This window comes from Pseudochaenichthys georgianus, chromosome 21 (genome assembly GCF_902827115.2).
Source record: "Pseudochaenichthys georgianus chromosome 21, fPseGeo1.2, whole genome shotgun sequence".
NCBI lineage: Eukaryota > Metazoa > Chordata > Actinopteri > Perciformes > Channichthyidae > Pseudochaenichthys > Pseudochaenichthys georgianus.
Window position 1 is genome coordinate 9405609 of NC_047523.1, and position 19754 is coordinate 9425362.

The following is a 19754-nucleotide window of genomic DNA, read 5'->3' on the forward strand; positions in this document are numbered from 1 at the left end:
TCAGCTGCTGCCGCATTGATAGAGCATGTAAATATCATCACAGTGTGGCTCGTCCCTCAACATGTGGTCAGAGATCGGTGTTTGTTGATGCTAAAAACAAGCTGGCGCAACTAAACAGGCTGCCTGTAACACTGATGCATGTGTTTGTCCTGGTAGAGTGAATGGCGAATTGAGGATAATGTTGTTTGACCCAGATACCACACACTAAGCTAAGATCTCCTATAACTTCTTCCCTGCTACAGTTGGCATTACAGTCTTAATGATTCAAAAATAGACCTACATAATTACATACATATTTGGGATCACACAGCTCTCAGAACTCAACTTTATCCACTCCAACAATTCACAGCCTAGGTGCAAATAATTATTATACCTCCTCTATTGGTGGAATGCAGTGCTCGCATTCACAAGGCTCAGAGGATTCATCGTCACTCTGCTCCTCTTCTAAATTGGTGCTTTCTTCAGAGGCCTCAATTTCCTCCGTCCTTCTGACCTGTGTGTCATCCTGTTTCACAACTCGTGAAACACTGTGAATGAGATCTAAAGTAGGTTGGATTACTCTTGAAATGTCCCGGTATCCAGAGTCATCACCTGATTCTGAGGATTGTTCATCTGATGTTTTTTCAACAACACAGCAGTTTGCTAAATCCTCCCTTAGTTCAATAACTTCAGTAATTACAAGTCCAGGGTTAACTCGTAACTCAGTCAAAAGAGCATCTCCTTCTATCCTTGAAGCATACCCAAGGATTTGATCCGACGATCTTCCGTCCATAATAAATCTATTCAGGGCTTGTTCAACAGATGTCTGTAGGCTATGAATCTGAAATGCGTAATAATCCTCAATACCAGACTCAAACATTTCTTCATTTTCCTCTTGATTTACAAGTGACCAATATGGTTCCATTTCTGAACATGCCATACATATTTCTTCAGGCTCTGTAGCAATAGCTGTCTGTAAATGTCCAATGGTATAAAGACATTCCTTATTCTGAGCAACAGAGGCTTCATCTTCATAAGCATCACCTTCCACAGAGATGTCCTCTGAACATGGCGCACTCATATTATCCTCATTACCAGAGAACAGGCAGGCCTCACTTTCATCGTTATTATAGAGATCCTCATCACACTCTTCTTCCTCATTGTTCTCAGCGTAAAGATCGTCGTTATTTTCTTCATTTTCATCCCCTGCTAAACTTGATTCTGATTCTACACTCCAGTATTCTTGTTGTTGCTCTGACCCTGAAGACACGTCATCTCTCTGACTTGCATCTTCCTCAGAACTATCTTCATATTCTTGCCCGTCAGAAGCATCAAAACACGTATCAGTTTCCTGGACATGAATATCCTCATTGATTTCATTCGATCTGTATTTCGTTTGGGCAAGTTTCTGTGCCTCGGATGTCGCTATGCTGTCGTGCATATCTCCGCCATCAAAGCACGAGATGTAACGTTGTTTTTTGGCGAACGCGTGTCCGTAATAGTCGCCACTGTCAAATAGATTGAAGTATTCCTCAATAACAATATCAGCAGTGGGTGTTTTCTTAATATCTTCATTCATTGCATTCATATTTATCGGATCCATTTCTTCATCATCTTCAAAGGATTCCCACAGTGTTTGCTCATCACTTCCTTCGTCTTCATCGTTTCCATCGTCTTCCTGAGGTTCTTTTTCGGATTCCTCAGATGAATCGGAGCATTGATTTGACGGAATGCTGCAATCTGGACAAGTCTTAAAGGATTTGGTTTCAATAGAAGAGCAATCTGAAGAATCATCTTCGGTGCCAAACTGATCAGTACACTGCATTGAGGAAGCACATTGTTGATTTGTTTCAGAGTAATCCGTTTCACACATTTCAGAGTCCTCTGTGGACATGTCTGGTGCCTGCAGACAGTTGTCTTCAGTTAGCTGTTGAACCGCACAACATTCGCTTGCAAAGCCAACATTTTCACAATCATCAAAATAAGCGTGAACTGGTGTGTCAATGTCAGAGGAATTTGAATCCTCTGATAATGTGGAGGACTCATCATCAATAGTCTCCGTTTCATATTGCTCGTCGTCTTGTTTAGGTGGACATCTCTCCTCATCCTCATCATTTGCGCATTCATTGTTCTCACAAAGCTCCGTGCCACAATCCAATAAGTCTACGGAGTCAGAGATGTCAGGTGTCAAACCACCAGTCATTTCACATTGCTCAGAATCCTCTGCTGATGTGTCTGGCTCAGAGTCAAAGCACGCACTCTGCTGACCTGAGGGCTCGTATTGTTGAAGGAACTCCAGGTGTTCTGTGCATTCAGGTGTGAAATCAGACATGTCACACTGCTCCAAACTGCCACAGTTCACTGCCAATGTATCTGGCTCAAAGTCAAAAGCCTCCAACTGTTGGTCAGGGGGTTTGCATTGCTGAAATAATTGGAGGTGTTCTGCACAGTGTTCACAGCAAGAAGTACACTTGGAAGCTAAGCTATGATTATCACAGTGCTGAGAGGACTTGAGAGGTTTAAAACACTCAAAGTCGTCTAATGATTGGCTTAACCCCGAAGTCTCACACTGATCAAGGACCTGGTGGGATTCGAAAAATCGGTCTGGGTATTGCTCACATCCCTCAGAGTGTCCGTTGCAATAGGTTTCGGTCTCATCTCTGTCCGTGTTGCAATGTTCTACGCAAAGGATAGAAGGTTCACTTTCTTTGCTGATAACAGTCTGCTCAGTATATTCCACAAGGACCTCCATGCCAAGTTCAGCACTTCCCTTTGAGGGGCTGGTTAAATCTGCAGCCTCTGTTAATTTTGGATCCTGGCATTGTTCCGCAATTATGGCCTGAGTAGACGGCTCCCCCTCCCCGGGGGCCTTACTTTGATCGGAGTTTTCCAAATACATCAGGAAATGATTTCTCAATCTGAATTGTGTTTGTCCAACGGTGTTACTCCATGCATTGGTTCCTGATCATGCCGAGTGTAAGTCCGAATGACTGGCAGGTAACTGGAGGGTCCATTCAGAGAGGATATTCACTGGGCTGGTGGGGGGAGTCACTGAGCCCTCAGCCCACAGAGAGAGTAACAGCAACAGGAGCAGCATGCACGTTGATATGACAGCTTGTCACAACCAAAACTGAGCCGAGCACTTGACTCGACCCTCCCCTTTGCCAGAGACCAAGACATTTATTTTGGGGACTTGGAAAGACGTGACAAATAACTTCTGGAATATCAAATCTCTATAAAAGGCTGAACTGAAAACTGAAAATGCCTCGACCGCTTGCCCCCTAGCCCATAACTGCCAAAAGTCATGCTATTTTCCAAGAATATCTTCAGTAAAACCACACGGAGTATTGTCAATTGTCCAAAAATGTAACGTAATGTGATAGTGGTCAATCCCGGATATATCTTAACATATGTAAACATCCTAATGATTCACATGTGGCACATTTAAACAAGTTTCAGTATGAAGAGTATTTCATATTGATGATCATTTATAGTCTCTATAATTAAAGCAACATGAATCCAGGAGGTAAAGAGATGAAAACTGACACAAGCTCTTCATCACACCTGATGATAAGTGTAATCTGCCTGGCTTGTGACACATCTACAGTAGATGTTTCATTGCTCATTGCGATGCAGTGATCTTCCGGTCACATCTAATATTTACACTATTTCTTTCCGTCTTGTGTCGTCCAGTCATCTTGACAGATGTCTGAACATGGGGTGCTTTTCAACACTGCCACACTACTTAGCTGCCAAGAAAGGATGCTCCTGTAAATAAGGAAAGCTTTGAGCCAAGAAAACATGTTTCATGCCAATCAAGCTGACCACATGATGCTCGACAGTGTGAGAAAGTACATATCAAGAGGAAGAAGGGGAGAGAGGAACTTAAATTGTTTTGCAGCTCCAACTTTATTTGACAGAGGACAGTATAGAAAATGAGAGATAAGGGTTTGAAAGGTAACAAAAGTCCAGAGGAAATAAATGAATCTAAGCTGGGGGTTAGAGAGAGTCCAATTCCCCCCCGGAAAACTTACTTTTGACAGAGTCCCATTTTCTTCTACCAAGAGGGGGGCATTGTTTTTCTGTGGAGGTGGCTCAGATTCCTTGCGACATAGACAGCAGAAGAAACTGTTGAAAAGGCCTCTGCTGCGGGGCTTCTTTGAAGAGGAAGCTTCACTGGCACCTGGAACAAATTGACACAGAGAAGAAACATAAGGAATGACACTCATACTGACGTATGGATAGAGCCCACTTAGATGGAAGTAGAACCAGTCAGCAACAGGTTATTTTTGATTTAGATATTTTCAATAGAATTGTTCTTGATGCAGTTGTGATTCAGTTCCAGTGACATCTGGCCAGGACTCATTCCGGTTTTAGCAGTCATGCTGTTTCGGTATATCTGATCTGTGCAGGGTCTGTCAGCAGGACCACGTACTGTGCTCCGTCATGCTGTGTACGGCTGGACTATGGCTATTTCAGTTGTACAGCAAAAGGTTAAAAGACATTGCATAACAAAGTACAGGTGTACATTACATTCCCAGAAATAGTCAGCTGAAGACATCTTAGACAAGTTTCCTTTTCCAGGGAATATTTCGCTGTTCGAATACCAGGAGTTTGTTCAAGGGGAGGAAATGCGGGTGGATAGATTTGACCTGATAGTTATTACCAAGAAACCAGTATTCAGTATTAGCAGTATTCAGAAACCAGTTCATTACCAACATTAAGTAAGTTTTCTAAAATATTTGGTTTAAATAAAGCATAGTGTACTCCTACCTTTTGGGAATTTCGTAGAACTCTAGAAGTGTCAAAAAGAATAGAGAAATAAACATAAATGTATGTTGGATGTTTTCTTCCCACTAGTTTAAAAGAATGTTAGGGAAGCAGAACAATCGCTTTATTTCTCTACTTAAATAAATGACGCTAATATTAAAACACATCTAAACATAGGCAACCAACATTTGTTATAAATATTTCGGTTCTTAACTGTATTGCTGGCTAAGTGTCTTCTTTGTGATCATGTTGCTGTTAATCTCACACAATGTTGTCTTCACTGGCAGAGCAATGCTGTTTTAAAGAGGAACAGCAGATGATGTTTTCTTCAGTGATGCACGGACCACACATGTGATGTTAGAGTTCTATTGGTTGCCTAAACACATGAAGACATTCTCTAAATGTGTCAAAACCGCTGAAAATATTTTTTTTTCTCACATTATATTTAGTCTTTAAGCACATCCTTCTGTTTATTTCTATATATTTTAGCAACAAAACAGTAGACCCATGAGCCTAAAGACTAATTATAGTATAGTAAAGTTGAGATATGTACACATATTCCATTTTTTTTTTTAAATCATGACTTTGAGAATTGATATAAGTGAGAAATGTTATGTGGTCTAATGTATTTTACTGAAAAGATATTCAGTTACATTATATATATTATATAACGTATGACTGTAGCAGTTTAATAGCATTTAAACCATAGACTGTATATATAAAACCAAATGGGTAAAGTGTTGCTGTTTTTCTCTTATTATACTAAATATAAACTTTACGCATAAACCTTTTAATAATCATGGATTAGACTTGAATTCTCCCCTTACTCAATTGTTTTACATTGTGCACTACAAACCGAATATATTAAAATTTGAAATAAAAAAGATGAATACTGGTGACACTGTGTTATGACTGTATTTGCATGAATCCACACTGACATCACAAACCGGTGTAACAACAGCTATTGTCTCACACATGTGGCGCATGTGCAAACACCTCATCAAGTGGTGTTAGAGTGATGAGAGACTTTTCTAAAAAAGAAAATACTGACACATTAGCTGAGAGTTGATGTGCAGTTGGAGCTGTCAGCTGAGGCATTAGCATGCCGCTCAGACAGAGGCTGTTGCTTCACTGTGAGCCGGAACGGACACGGCAGCTTGCTGCAAATGTGTAATGATTGTGATATAGCACAGATGGGCAATGGACTGCTTGTGTTTCTGAACAACTGTTTCTAATGTGGTGATATTGGAAAACAGGAAGCATTGAAATTGCTAATAAATTCCACTCTGAGATGAGCAGTGATGGAACGGTGCATTCTGTGGCTATTAGTCCTGACGGCAGGAAATACTAGTTGTGTTGTTGTCATTGTCTACATTGTCGCTGTATTGCATAATTATTTGTTTGTTTTACTTTTATGTTTTTTTTTTTGTTTTTTTGTAATGTTTATTTTCATGGCTCTGTTGTTTAAGTTATCTTGATAAGCATTTTTTAGTTTTGCCTGTGAGGGGGGAGTGTAGTGAGTGTACTGTGATATTACAATGTCAATGAAATGGTATTGATTGTTGTACACTATAATGAAATAAAAAGACTTGTACAAAAAAACGTTCTATTGTCTGACACAAAACAGATTTGTTTTACTTTATGGGTCTGTTGAGCAATGTTATGTTAATGTAATTGAGCAATTCTGGCTTTTTTTTATCTGAACATACACCTTACAGTATTATATACATTATAAAAAAGCTAATAATAATAATTCAGATTACAGATGGCAAATTCACCTGAATACATAAAACATGGACAAAATGACTCGAAAGTAATTGAACAGTGTCAGAATCACACAAGAGAAAAGTATATGTTGATGATTATATGTCTGCACTTTTACTAATGTTAGATTTCCAATGTAGCTTTATGATTAATAAAGGATGCAGAAATAATTGAAGTGTTGTCGTCTTTGCAATATGGACTCGTGTGATATCCAAATCACATTTGGCACAATATGAGTACGTTGAATTCTGATTGAAGTATTGTGATACTGCCGAAAATTCCCCTTATTCTACTGACTACAAAAACATCCTTGCGTGCTACAGAACATCAAACCATGATCATTTCAAACATATTATTCAATGATATTGTTGACTTAAAAGTGGTTGTTCTCTATAATATCATGAGTCATCAGTCAAGATAATCTGAACTAATTATTCTTTCTAATTTCAAGTTCGTAATCATATATGATAAAAAATTGGCGTATGGATTACTTTGACTTTTGTTTGTGAAGTTTATTTTGATACCAATACTTTTGTACTTCTAGTTAAGCACACTTTTGAGTGCAGGACCTTTATTATTTGTACTATTTAGTATTGCTTCTATTACTGATGGACATTTCTTCCACCATCTAATGATTAAGCCACATTTGCTTTTATGTGAATTTTCATAAATGTTTTGAATTAGGTTACTTGCCAGAACCCCTGCTATCGTTGTTCATGTTCAACTTGTCTAAACTAAGTTTGTAATCTCCCCCGTGCTCTTTCAAATCTGGGTGCAGACAACTATGATAAGTGTATAGCTCTTAAATTCCAGCGGAGTGTCAGTGTTTGGCGGCGCTCCAGCGTGTCATGTGGACGCCCCACCTGCAGATCGCCATCCAAAAGGCACATGTTAAAAAGGGCAGCTCAGAGAAGAACTGTGGATGCTGCACATGCTGTGCAATGCGTGACACCATTTTATTTTTGATGGTATATATATATATATATATATATATATATATATTTACAGGCTAGTTTATACCCAGTTTATTATATATATTTGTAAAATGTTATATCCCACCCGATTTAATAGCTGTTAAGTGTTTTAAACTGAATTCGTGTTGATGCATGGCTACACCCAAGTCACGCTCCCACTTTATATTTAGCCGCCATAGTGTCGGGGCTCTAGGGATGGAAATGTTGTTGGTAAGTCCACTGCTTTGGTCCCGACTGAACAACTGTTGAATGAGTTGCTTTGACATACATTCATGTCCATCTCAGGATGAAGTGTAACACTTGTTCTGATCCCCTAGGCTTGTCCTGTTGCATGATCATTAGGACATTTCTTTTTACTGACAAAATATCTGCAGGCTAATGGCATTTCCAACAGCCACTGCTCTACTCTGTTTAGTACTAACATGCTAAACTGAGGTGGTAGAAATGACCAACAGTATCTGATATTTAGCATGTTAACACTGTGAGCTCTTTTTGAATTTGAACATGGAGCTTGTGTTGTGCATATAGAGAAAGGCAGAAATGAGTCCTAAATCTGTAAATGAGCTAATTTGAGCTTCTAGGTTATTTTGTCTCGAAGTCAGCGCTTTTTTTTGCAAATACGTTTTCGGAAATGAACCTCTTACATAATAATAATAATAATAATAATAATAATAATAATATATTTAATTTATATAGCGCTTCTCATCTGCCAAGACAAATCTCGAAGTGCTTCACAACAAGGGATACTGATACGCTTTGAGATAATAAAAGACAAATAATTGTAATAATAATAAGAAATCAAAAAATAAAATATAAAATAGAGTACAAAAATAAATGTTTTTGTCAACACTAGCTTAAGAGATTTTCACATTTTGGTGTATGACATAAAATACCTTGGTAAGTACCACACAGGGCCGCCCCTGGCCAACTTGGGGCCCCATGCGACATTGTGAGATGAGCCCCCCCCCCCCCAACCGACAGGAGTGAAAACATTTTTTTTTGGAAACAAAGTACTTTGCAAAAATAATTCCTGTTTATTATTATTATCAACACAGTTACTTTGTATACAGTGAGGTAAATGGTTAATGTGCATGTATGTCGTTCAGTGTGCGTTTACAGGTGAATACGTCTGCATTTCCTGCCAAATACTAGCCTCAAAAAGATTCAAATATAATTAATGCAAATAAACTACTTATACTAATGATAATAATAATCATAATCAATTCAATAATGTAAATACTATATTTTATTATAATATAGTTGTAATATAGTCAAGACAAAACATGCTTATGACATGCTCAAAAACTGATATTTCTTAAATCTGTATTCAAACGTAGTTCCCTCTGTCAGCAATGTATCAACAACTACACACACATTTCTATCAGTATTTCTCTGTGTTGTGGTTGACATGACGATGACTGTTACGGCCCGTCCACACAGTGGCTATGGAAAAATCTTGCCGGCGGTCGTGTCTGAAGCTCGACCAACAACCAATCACATGAATCTCCCGCCCCGGACACACAAGCAGCGGTTTGATTGGCTAGAGCTTGTACTGGCATATTATTTGATTGGCTGACGCTTCCACCGAAAGCTTCAGAAGCTTAAAAAGTTGAACATTGCTCAACTTTTGCAGCCTGAAACGCCAGGAAAGCTCCGCTCTGCTTCCCACAATGCAGTTCGGCGAAAAGTGACGTCACCTGCAGTCAAAGTGAACGGGCAGAAGCTTCCAACGCCGCTGTGTGGACGGGCCGTTAGGAGTTAAGGGGAGAGGCTGAGCATCACCATGAAATGTGCAAATTGACATAAAAATGAATAAAAGGGGAAAAAATGCTCCATGTTTTTTAGGCTGTAAACTTGAACTGTTATGTAAGCCAACTAGACAGACAGTTTATCACTCTTCCTCCTGTACATTAGCAGATAAAAGGCATCACATACTTGAATGAATGTTAAATAAAAAATGCTGGAAATAACTGCATCTCCATTAGCCTATATGCTCTGCAGAGACTGCCTTCTTCATGTCGTGAATTGCAGCTGATGTTTTAATATGGCAATTGGCCATTTGACTTATACAACATTCGCAAGTTGTACATTTGACTCATACAATAACGCACCTTCGAGTGATGCTCTAGTTTCTTCATGTTTTGTTTTTTTTCCCTCTTGCTTGCGCCGGACTGATCTCTTCACCTGCATAGTGGCCGTATCAAAGCCGTGATTGGTCAGATGTCGATTCATTGCAATGGTGTCGGGTGACAGACATGCTCCCCTTGTCACCTCCCCCTGCGCAAGGCGGGGCCCCCTGCGCAAGGCGGGGCCCCATGCAGGCTGCGTGATTGGCCTGTAGGGAGGGGCGGCCCTGGTACCACACTTGTAAATGTCCTAAGCTTTTACATGCAAACAGCGTTTGCTAAGAACTAAATGAAACATCAGCCGCCTTTAGCTTAGCGGTGGTGACTTTCAGTTATGTGAACGTCGTTCTTTATTCACTCCTGCCAATTCCAATTGTAAAATCCCAGTTTTTTTCCTTGCGATGCTAACTTCCCGGCCGGCCTACAAAAACGCGTCATTAGTGTACCACTCTTTAGGCACAGTACAGCCTCACAGACGGCGGAAATGCTTTTATATCATGTGTTGACGTACATAATGGGTTAACCAGAATTGGTATCCTATTCACAATCAATGATACAATATATTATCTCTAATAGCTGCAAGAAAAACTGCTAGCATGAAATTAAACTTTTAGTAAAAAAAAACAACAGATTTTCTTCATATCACCCAGCCCTAATCAGATCATTATCTGGCCTATCTTTATTAGCATTCAAGAAACAAATTGAATTGTACATAAAAAAACGTTAAAAGGACTTTTACTTATGATGGAGCCATGTGCTGTCTGTGACACTATTAATGCGCGCTGTGGTCTTTAGGAATAGTATACAGTGACAGCCATTTAATGTAGTTCTTTGCAGTGTACACATACAGTGTGTTGCCTGCTGTGAGTATGCGGCAGTATATACGTACACATAAAATATCATCATTAACCGCTGTCAGCGGGTTATCTGCCGGGCTATTTCAGGCGCTGCGATGTGTAATATCAGAAGAGCTAATGCTCAGAGCAGCGTGATGTTTTTTAACACTACAAGCTTCACCTGCCCAGTTCCTTCACACATGTTAACACACAAACCTTTACTCTTGGGACTAAGATAGGCATTTTTCAACAAGCATGTCCAGCCCTTACCGACAGCATTACAGGGCCAGCATCCACTTTCAGCACCGATGAATGAAGCAGTCAACAGGCCAAAGTATTGCCAAAAACTCTTGAAAGTAGGTCACACTTGTTAGCTTGAAAGGTAAGGTCATAAAGTAGGATTCTTTTAGCTGTGGCATATTCTTTCGTGTGATTTTGGTCAATGTATAATGACCATTGAGTTATTTATTCCATATTTCATGTGTTATTTGACTCTTACTGTTATGGGGTTGTTATAATGAGAATAATATATTTGACTGCCAGAATTGATTAACAATGTCAATGCTTTCTTGAGAGAAGCTAGAATAGAAAGGATACAAAGGTTACTATAAAAGCTGCCTTTGTATTTTACAGAAGAGGAATAGGGCCACATGTTAATAATTGTTTAGATCTGTGCAAAAGTAACTTTTTTTTAGTTCTGAGATTAATGTCAAAAGGCGGAAAGTCAGTATTCTGAGTTTTAAAATTTCTCAAAATTCTGACCTAAAATTAAACACACTTTTGTTCAGATCTCAGAAACGGATTCACATGAGGCGTTAGTCATATTCCATAGTGTCTATAATTAGCATTGCCATTTTCTTTTGTGTCGTTTTGTCCGTAGTATTTTCATGCAATTCTTCAGGTGTGTTGTAAATGAGGTTCATTATTTAGAAAATATTAGTTATATGTTGGTATAAAAAAGCCGGAGTTGTTAAATTAAGTAGTATTTATTTATCATACATTTATTATTTAGCCAATTAAGAGAAGTGTTTTCGTTATCCCAAAAGACGATAAACTAAACAAAATACATTCATGTTGTGAACAAACTTTTCAATCAAAAAGAAAAGTCTTCAAAGTGGGTCAGCTGTTTGTGGATAAAGCTGGAATCCAAAGATTACAAAGGTTATTATAAAAGCTGTTTTTGTGTTTATAAGTAGCTGTGCCATTTTCTCTTGTCAAAGTTTACAGGTCAAACACTGGAAATGCCAAAATACTTCGGAGAAATGAGGGCAATATAAAACACAAATGTGCCAAAACACGTGTTCACTAAAAGCGCTGCAAGAAGCTATTGGCTTATTTCAACAATGCGAATGCATGAGTCCTTCCAATATTAGTAGCTTAGCTAGATTAGAAGGACACTGTTGTGCATGTGTTGTCAAGTTGGCTAAGAGGAAGACATGGGTTGCATGTGTTTTAGAACATTTGTATTTTGATATTTGCATTGTTTCTGAAGCTGCATCGCGTTGCTCCAAATGGAAATGTTGTAGGCCATTAAAGCCAGTTTCACTTCTCAGCCAGTGTAGTAGTCGACTAAGGCTGCGGCCACACGAGGACGAAAACGGCTAAACGCATAGGATTAACGCAAACGCAAACAAGCTTCCGTCCACACGCAATAGTTATCCGGATAGTGTCTGTCCACACGAGACCGCTCCGTTTAGCTCCAACCGCTGGAGAAGCTGCAGTACATATGCAGGAGCCTGTAGGTGGCGCTGTAACTTCCTCCACAAAAGCAGCGAAGAAGCATGGTTGTCATGGTTGCCCTTCTGTTTATTCTCCGCGGTGGGGGCCGAGGGAACCGGGCAGAGTTTTTCGCCAGTCAACGTGTATTAAAGTTTAAATCTTCCGGACAAAATTATAAAAGTGCCGGTCAAAGGTCTTCTTTGTTATTTATTGAGCTTTAAAACAAATGAATAACGACTCTATATAATATAATAATAAAATACAGGGAGCCTCTCTTTTTCCTCCCTCTCTTCGGACAGCGTCAGTGTCTGTCTCATGCAGCATCTGATCCAGTAATGAGTGACCCGGCCGACAGTAAAAATAAACATATTTATAACTAGTTTAGGGAGTTTGAGATGTAATTAAAATAGCTAAGGGTGATGATCTGACTTGAAGTGTGTGTTTTGCTGCAGCGGGAGGAGCTGCAGGTGAATAATCTGAATTCAGGGTGCAGTTTACTTTGACGCGGGGGTGAGCAGCAGAGGTGGGGAGAGGCGGGGCTATTGCCTCATCATTATCAGAAAATGATCGTATAGGGCGTACACACGGAGCCGTTGGACCCCCCAGAGCGTTGCGTATGCCGTTCTATCCACCTTGGGACCCGTTATCGTTTCCTCAGTCGTTTAGTGCCGTATTCGGTCATCCTCGTGTGGCCGAACGGTCTATATGACACTAAACAGTAACGCATCGACCGTTTTCGTCCTCGTGTGGACGAAGAAGTCAAATGTTGGTTTCTAAAAATGTAGTGGAATGAAGGTGTAAAGAGGCATACAATGAAAATACTCAAGTACAAGTACTTTAAAGTGGTACTTAAGTACAGTACTTGAGTTATGAACATGCCACCATCGATTTTACACCAATTAATTGCCCCTCATTTAAATCGGGCCCACATGTATAATTAGGCAGCAGAAATGGTAAAGAAGGAACTTATACGGCCACATTCCTCACACCTCTCCCCCCCAAGGCTCAGACACTGATAATGAGGTTACAGCATATCCGAAGGGGCAGCAACGACCTCACGCCACATCAGCAAGTTTCAGCCTACTTAGCTGAAAGCAGGCTGACCTGGGACCCTTTCAGCCTGGGCACAGCCATGCCTCTGTAGTTGGCTGCTTCTATTCCTATCCAGACACAGAAAGAATGAGGCCTCCCACGACAGACTTTCCACCGCTGCGACACCCGACACTCCGCTACAATCTGACAACTCGCTTCACACCCGGCCACGGCAAATGGTATACCAGGTTCATGGGAGACGAGCTAGTCAGGTCACATCAAGATGTATACATTTCTGCATCTAAAAATATTCCCCTTACAGACTGTCTCATGACAGAAAAAACGACTTCAGTCGACAGCATTTTGCAGAAAATTATCACATTAAATACATAATTAATAGCAAAATAAACTGCATATTAGTTTTGCTCAGGTGACTTGGGATACATTTGATACCAATGATAAAATAAACTATAGTTAGAAAGTTTGTAGAGGTTTCCTGAAATGAAGCCTATTCGGCTGCAGCAACTTGAAACTACAGGCTGACCACAGCCCCCGCTTTCCCATGGAACTGGCCCCTCACTTCTGGGTAGCAGCCAGGAAGAAAACAAATCAGAAAGCAGGCTGGAGCTAGCTTGTCGCAGTAAACTGGACAGGACTGCCACCTTCTGGATACTAACGGTCACAGCAGAAGAAGTAGTACGTTTTCTTTCCTGATCCTGCTTTCCCACATGCTACAGTCCAATGTAATGCTGTTTAGTTGTAGATCAGACATTAAATTAACTCATTGATTCAGATGATGTCAGTTTGTTTAGTTTCTATGGATAATGGGAATGAGGCACATCACCTGGTGGTGTGATAAAACACTTCATTTGACTATCACTAACCATCAGTCCCATCTTCTTTCTGTCAATCACCAAACTCTTCCGACCCCAAAAAGGGACTACAGGTAGGCTCATTCAGCAACTCATTTCCACCAAAACAATCTGTATTTGAACTTCCTGTTTGGTCGATAATCCTAATTGGAGTGACAGAGATGGTTTGAAGTCCAACCATCATTTCATAAAACTGACACTTGCAATATCTGATCGACTATTTGACAACAAGAATACAGAGACAACTGCGACATTATGCATTTAAGAATGACTGACATATTTAGAATGACTTAATTACTGAAGCTGGATTAAATATCTAAGTCCTTAAACAATGCGATCGAGTACTGCTAATGCTTTACATGTCTGTATCCTTTAGTATGGTAGGAAGCCAGCAGCCCACACATAGCAGAAGACAGTGCTAACAAGAGAGTCATCTTGCCTGCCTTCAGGTCTACTTCGTGACATTTTCATTCCTAAGCGATATTGATTCCTAGGACATTTCATTGACCCTGTTTATGTACTGTGACTTTACTCTAGTGTATGAATGTATGTCTGGAGGGTTTTTCACTCATCCGCTCGGACAGGAGTGAAACGTTGGGAAAAGGCAAAGGTGGGGGCATCAGTGTATTTATCAATGACAAGTGGTGCAGACAACACACTTTGCGTAAGACTATCTGCAGCCCCGACGTTGAACTTATGTGCTTGAGCCTAAGACCCCTGTACCTGCCTAGAGACTTTGGGAATATCATTCTCTGCACTGTTTATATTCCACCCAGCGGGAACGCAGCAAGTGCAGCAGCTCAAATCACTGACTGTGTTCACCAGCAGCTACGACACACTCCTGACGCTCCGGTTTTTATTCTAGGGGACTTTAATCATTGCAAACTTGAACTGTCACTACCCGGTTTTCAACGATACGTTACATGTGAGACCCGGGAAGATACAATTCTAGAACATTTTACGGAAATGTGAACGACGCATATGTGAGTAGAGCCAAACCCCCGCTTTCGAACTCGGACCATAACACTGTTCATCTAATACCGACCTACAAAACGGTTCTCAAGCGAAGTAAACCACAGACCAAGACTGTAAAGGTTTGGACTAGTGACAGCATAAGCCGCGTTCACACTGCGGTACTTTTCCCACAAAGGTTCATGCGAACTTAGTTCATGCGAACTCTTTAGTTCGCATGAACTAAGTACAGATCGCGTTCACACCAGAAAAAGTCCCTGGGGGTGGATTAAGCAAAGGAAGCCGCTGACGTCACTTCTTCTTCTTCTGCTTTGGGTTTACTGGCAGGCCGCAAACCACTTCACGGCGTATGCTAATGCTAATGCTAATAATGCTAATGCGAGGATAATAAAATGGCGGCTTCACAAAACTTTTTGGGAGTTTTACGGGGCGTGGTTTGCAATCCGCCCAGCCAATCAGGAATATAGCTCTTTTCTCAAAAAAGAGCCGCTCGAAAGTCCCTGCTCTCTAGCAGGGACTTTCGAGGGGGTAAAAAGGTTCGCATGAACTACTTTTAGTACCGGCTCTTTTTGGTGTGAACGCGATCATGAACTAAGTTCGCATGAACCTTTGTGGGAAAAGTACCGCAGTGTGAACGCGGCTATTGAGTCTCTTAAAGGATGTTTTCTCTCTACTGAGTGGAGTATCTTTCATGAGATGGACGTGGATACTGCTACTGAGACGGTAACTGACTATATACAATTCTGTGTTGACAATGTGATACCTCAGAAAGAAATAACTGTGTACCCCAACAACAAACCATACATAACTAAAGAGGTTAAGGACTGCATCAATCATAAAATATAGCTTTTAAAAACCGGGATAAAACGCAACTGAAATGTGTGCAAAAGGAGCTCAACCACATGCTCAGAGAAGCTAGAAGGAGACATAAGGACATTATTGAACAGAACATTTCTACAATGAACTCCAAGGAACTTTGGGACACTATGAAGGCAATCACAAATGACTCCAGCGAAAAAAACTCTCTGTACCTCTGATGACCTGCAAAAAGCAAATGAACTGAATGACTTTTACATGAGATTTGAAACCCAGGACTTCTCCTCTGAATGTACATCTTAGAGACAATCTCTGCTACTGACCAGGACCAAAGGGTGTTGATTGACCCTTTAAAGGACCGATCACTTTTTAAACACACCTGTACAAGAAGGCCTCAGGGCCAGATGGCATCTCTGCATTCCTTCTAAAGACATTTGCAGAAGAACTGACATCAGCATGGAGTCCCATATTTCAAAAATCTGTTGATCTTCACACCATCCCCACCCTCTGGAAAAAATCAATAATAAAACCTGTCTCCAAAAAACCTTGTCCAAAGGTAAACAATGATTGTAGGCCTGTTGCATAGACATCCATTGTCATGAAATGTTTTGAGAGGATCATGGTGCCGCTGCTACAGAAAGAGGTTGATGTACATCTAGACCCTATTCAGTTTGCCTACAAGCAAGGGCGTGGCACAGACGATGCTCTAAATAGCATCACACACCTGGTCACTAAACACCTGGAAGACCCTAAGGCATATGTACGCCTACTGTTTGTGGATTTCAGCTGGGCTTTTAACACACTGCAGCCTCACATCTTGCTTCAAAAACTGATAAAGATCAGTAAATCCTTTTATCTAGAAATGGTATTTCTCGTTTTTAGCCAATCGCACTCAGCATGTCAGGGTCAACAATGCCCTCTCAGAGCCCCGGACCACCAGTACAGGAGCCCCCCAGGGTTGTGTGAGCTGTGGGTCCTCTTCACACTGTACACAAACGACTGTACGAGAATCCACCCGGAGAATTACATCATCAAATTCTCAGATGATACAGCCATCCTTGGCTTAATGCACAAAGGCAGCAGTTCATCGGCTTATCGCTCTGAAATAGAGAGATGTGTGCAGTGGTGTGATTTTAACCATCTAGTGCTGAATGTGAAGAAGACTGAGGAGATGGTGTGGGACCCAAAGGCAGTGGGTGACCTTAGGCCGGTGGTTATCCACAATGAACCCATAACTCAGGTCAGCTCCTATAAGTACCTTGGTGTCCATCTGGATAATACACTCAGCTGGAAGGCGCATGTTCAAGGTCTGTGCTCTAGACTTCAACAGCGGTTGTACTTTCTGCGTCGACTCCGGGCTTTCGGAGTCGACCAGAGGTTCATGTTACTGTTCTATCATGCAGTGTTGGAGAGCATCATGAGGTATGGTATTACTGCCTGGTACGGTAACTTGACAGTGCAGTCGAAGTCACAGATCGCTCGCCTGGTACAGACTGCTATGAAAATGATGAAAAAAACACCCATCTCTCCAAAACATATACGAGCAGTCCATTATCAGACAGGCAAACAAAATGGTGTCTGATCCCACCCACATACTCCACCCAGGATTCCAGCTCCTACCTTCTGGTAGAACATTTAGGGTTCCCAAGAGCAGGCTGAACCGCTATAAGCACTCATTCCTACCTATGTCGATTAAGCTTCTTAACATTCACATTAAATGAAATGTAGTCAAATGTAATGAAATGTACTTTTTAAATGTTGGCCATGAGGGGTAGTGCAATAGGTCGCCATTCTCAGTATGTGCGTCTGTGTATTGTGTTTGTTCAAACGGTGTATGACTGATGATATGTGTATGTCTCTTAATGTCCACTATGTTTGTGTACATGTATGCGGAACTGCAGGACGGAGTCCAGAACAAATTTCCTTACGGGGACAATAAAGTATATCGTATCGCATCGTATCGTATATTGTTATCTTTTTTATTAGCAAGATCTAATCAAAATAATGGAAGAGAGCTAACATCCTGCAGCTGTATTGTTTTTAAATTGTTGTTATTGATATATAATCCCCTCCCAGTTGAGGGATTCAACCTCATTCAGCGGACTGAAAACAGAACAATATTATATTGGCATTTGCTCAGTCGGTAGGAGATTGGCTTGAACATTTAAAAAGACATTGTGTCTTAGCCATCACCTCCTGGGCACTGCCAAGGGGTCCTTTAACAAGGCACTTAACCCCAAACTGCTCCTGGGCACCTGGCATCACTTTCGCTCTAACACTGCTCCATACAAATGCATGTGTTTGTGCATGTGTGTATTTGACCTGTAAATTAAGTGTTAATAAACAATACAGTATGCCTTCTATTTCTAAAGATAACAAGAGGATTAGAAGGTTTCCCGATGCTTAATGCAGCTATACTTACACTTCAAATGTCCTATTAATCCAAATCGCATAAAGAGATTGTGTAACTTGAAGGTATGCTTTCCAGACCTCATAGGCAGGATACAAGTAGTTAAAGCAAGCCCATAATGAATTTAATATAGTTATATGTTCATATACTTAAAACAATACCTTCTTGTCAGAACTATACGAGTTAAACAGTAGCAGCTTGAACATCAAAGTCCAAAACAATAACAGTGAACTGTCAAAGTGACCACGCCCCCTTTGAATTGAAACATTATATCTGCGGTTTTATAACATAAAACCGTATTAAACTCTGCCAAACATGTTTAGTTTAAATAGTCATTCAAATCTAAATGCGGTCTTTTTTGCCCCTCAACGGCTTCCCACTTTGACTTCGGCCTACCAAGAATGCAACCACTATCAAACGTAGTCAAATATAGTCAAATGTTCACAACAATGTCAGCCAAGGACACGCATATGTTTTTCGGAGTGGTAAAAACATGAGTGGAGCTCGTTCACCGAGCTACAGTTAGCGTTAGAGCCACCATGGCGTCCTAAAAACACCGCTGTCTCGTGCCTCACTGACAGAGTCATACACAGCTGAAAAAAGTTCTGAAAAGTTTTCCCAAACTCACCGTCCTCTCGATAAGTCGCATTTTCCTCCTCGTCTCTTGTTACTTGAGTGATTATTGACGGCGAATGGTCCATTAGGTCCGTCACTCAAAAACAAACACTGTATTTCTGCGGTAAAAAAGTTAGTTCGAAGAGTTGTGCAAAATAATTATTTATATTTTGCCACTCCCTGTCTGCAAACGGGCATACTGAGTGCAAAACTAAAGAGAAGCTCTAAACGGTGGAAAAGCCTACAAAACCGAACATATCCGACTAAACTACTCTAAAATGCTAACGTTTTAAAGTGTCTAAAATAGTTGTTTCTAAAAGTTACGTTGAAGAAGTTAATCAATTTGACCATGCAAACATGGAACTTGACGGTTTCAAGGAAGCCCCATTCTTAAAGCCACAATGCAGGATGTGAAGCTTTTCACTAAACAGCACTGTACGTGTAACGGGTTACTCGTCTACTTGGGGGATATTGTTTTGGGATGTTTCAATACGTTTGTTGCGTTTTATTTTATTGTGGGTGGCCTATACATTCACCAAATACAAGTGCTACAAAAAGTATAAAACCGATATTCTTGTTATTGTTTGTCGAGAGTGAAAAACATCACAGTTTTGTGGCGTTTAAGAGACGTTTCTTGCGAGTGACGTATTTTTTAAGGTTACTTGTATAGGTTAGTTCAAGCACAACTTTTACGTTTAACGGGGGCAGCCTTGAAACCGACCAAGAGAAAGAGGAAGTTAGGGACTGTCTTTAAAGTGCCCACACCTAAGATCAGAGTAACTCTCCTCTGTTGGAAACATCTCAAGAAATATCCTCCCATATGTAAACAAGGATGATTAAAACATTTTTTAAACTAGAGCTGCTATTGT

The 19754-nt window shown here is 40.5% G+C and overlaps 1 protein-coding gene across 2 annotated transcripts in view; it reads right to left on the minus strand.

Annotated features, from left to right (window-relative positions):
• The window catches only part of LOC117466805 (carboxy-terminal domain RNA polymerase II polypeptide A small phosphatase 1-like), a 38784-nt gene extending 19489 nt beyond the window's left edge, over positions 1–19295 (minus strand). Inside the window, exons 1-2 of one of the 2 annotated variants that reach the window (XM_034110266.2) lie at positions 18899–19295; positions 4014–4162 (exon numbers count right to left, since the gene is read on the minus strand). In XM_034110266.2, the coding sequence (XP_033966157.1) occupies positions 4014–4162; positions 18899–18971 (222 nt within the window). In that variant the 5' untranslated portion in view covers positions 18972–19295. Of the gene's footprint in view, positions 1–373; positions 3087–4013; positions 4163–18898 lie in introns of those variants that run through there. The other variant, XM_034110265.2, reaches the window with a different exon arrangement.
• Positions 19296–19754: the final 459 nt, after the last annotated feature.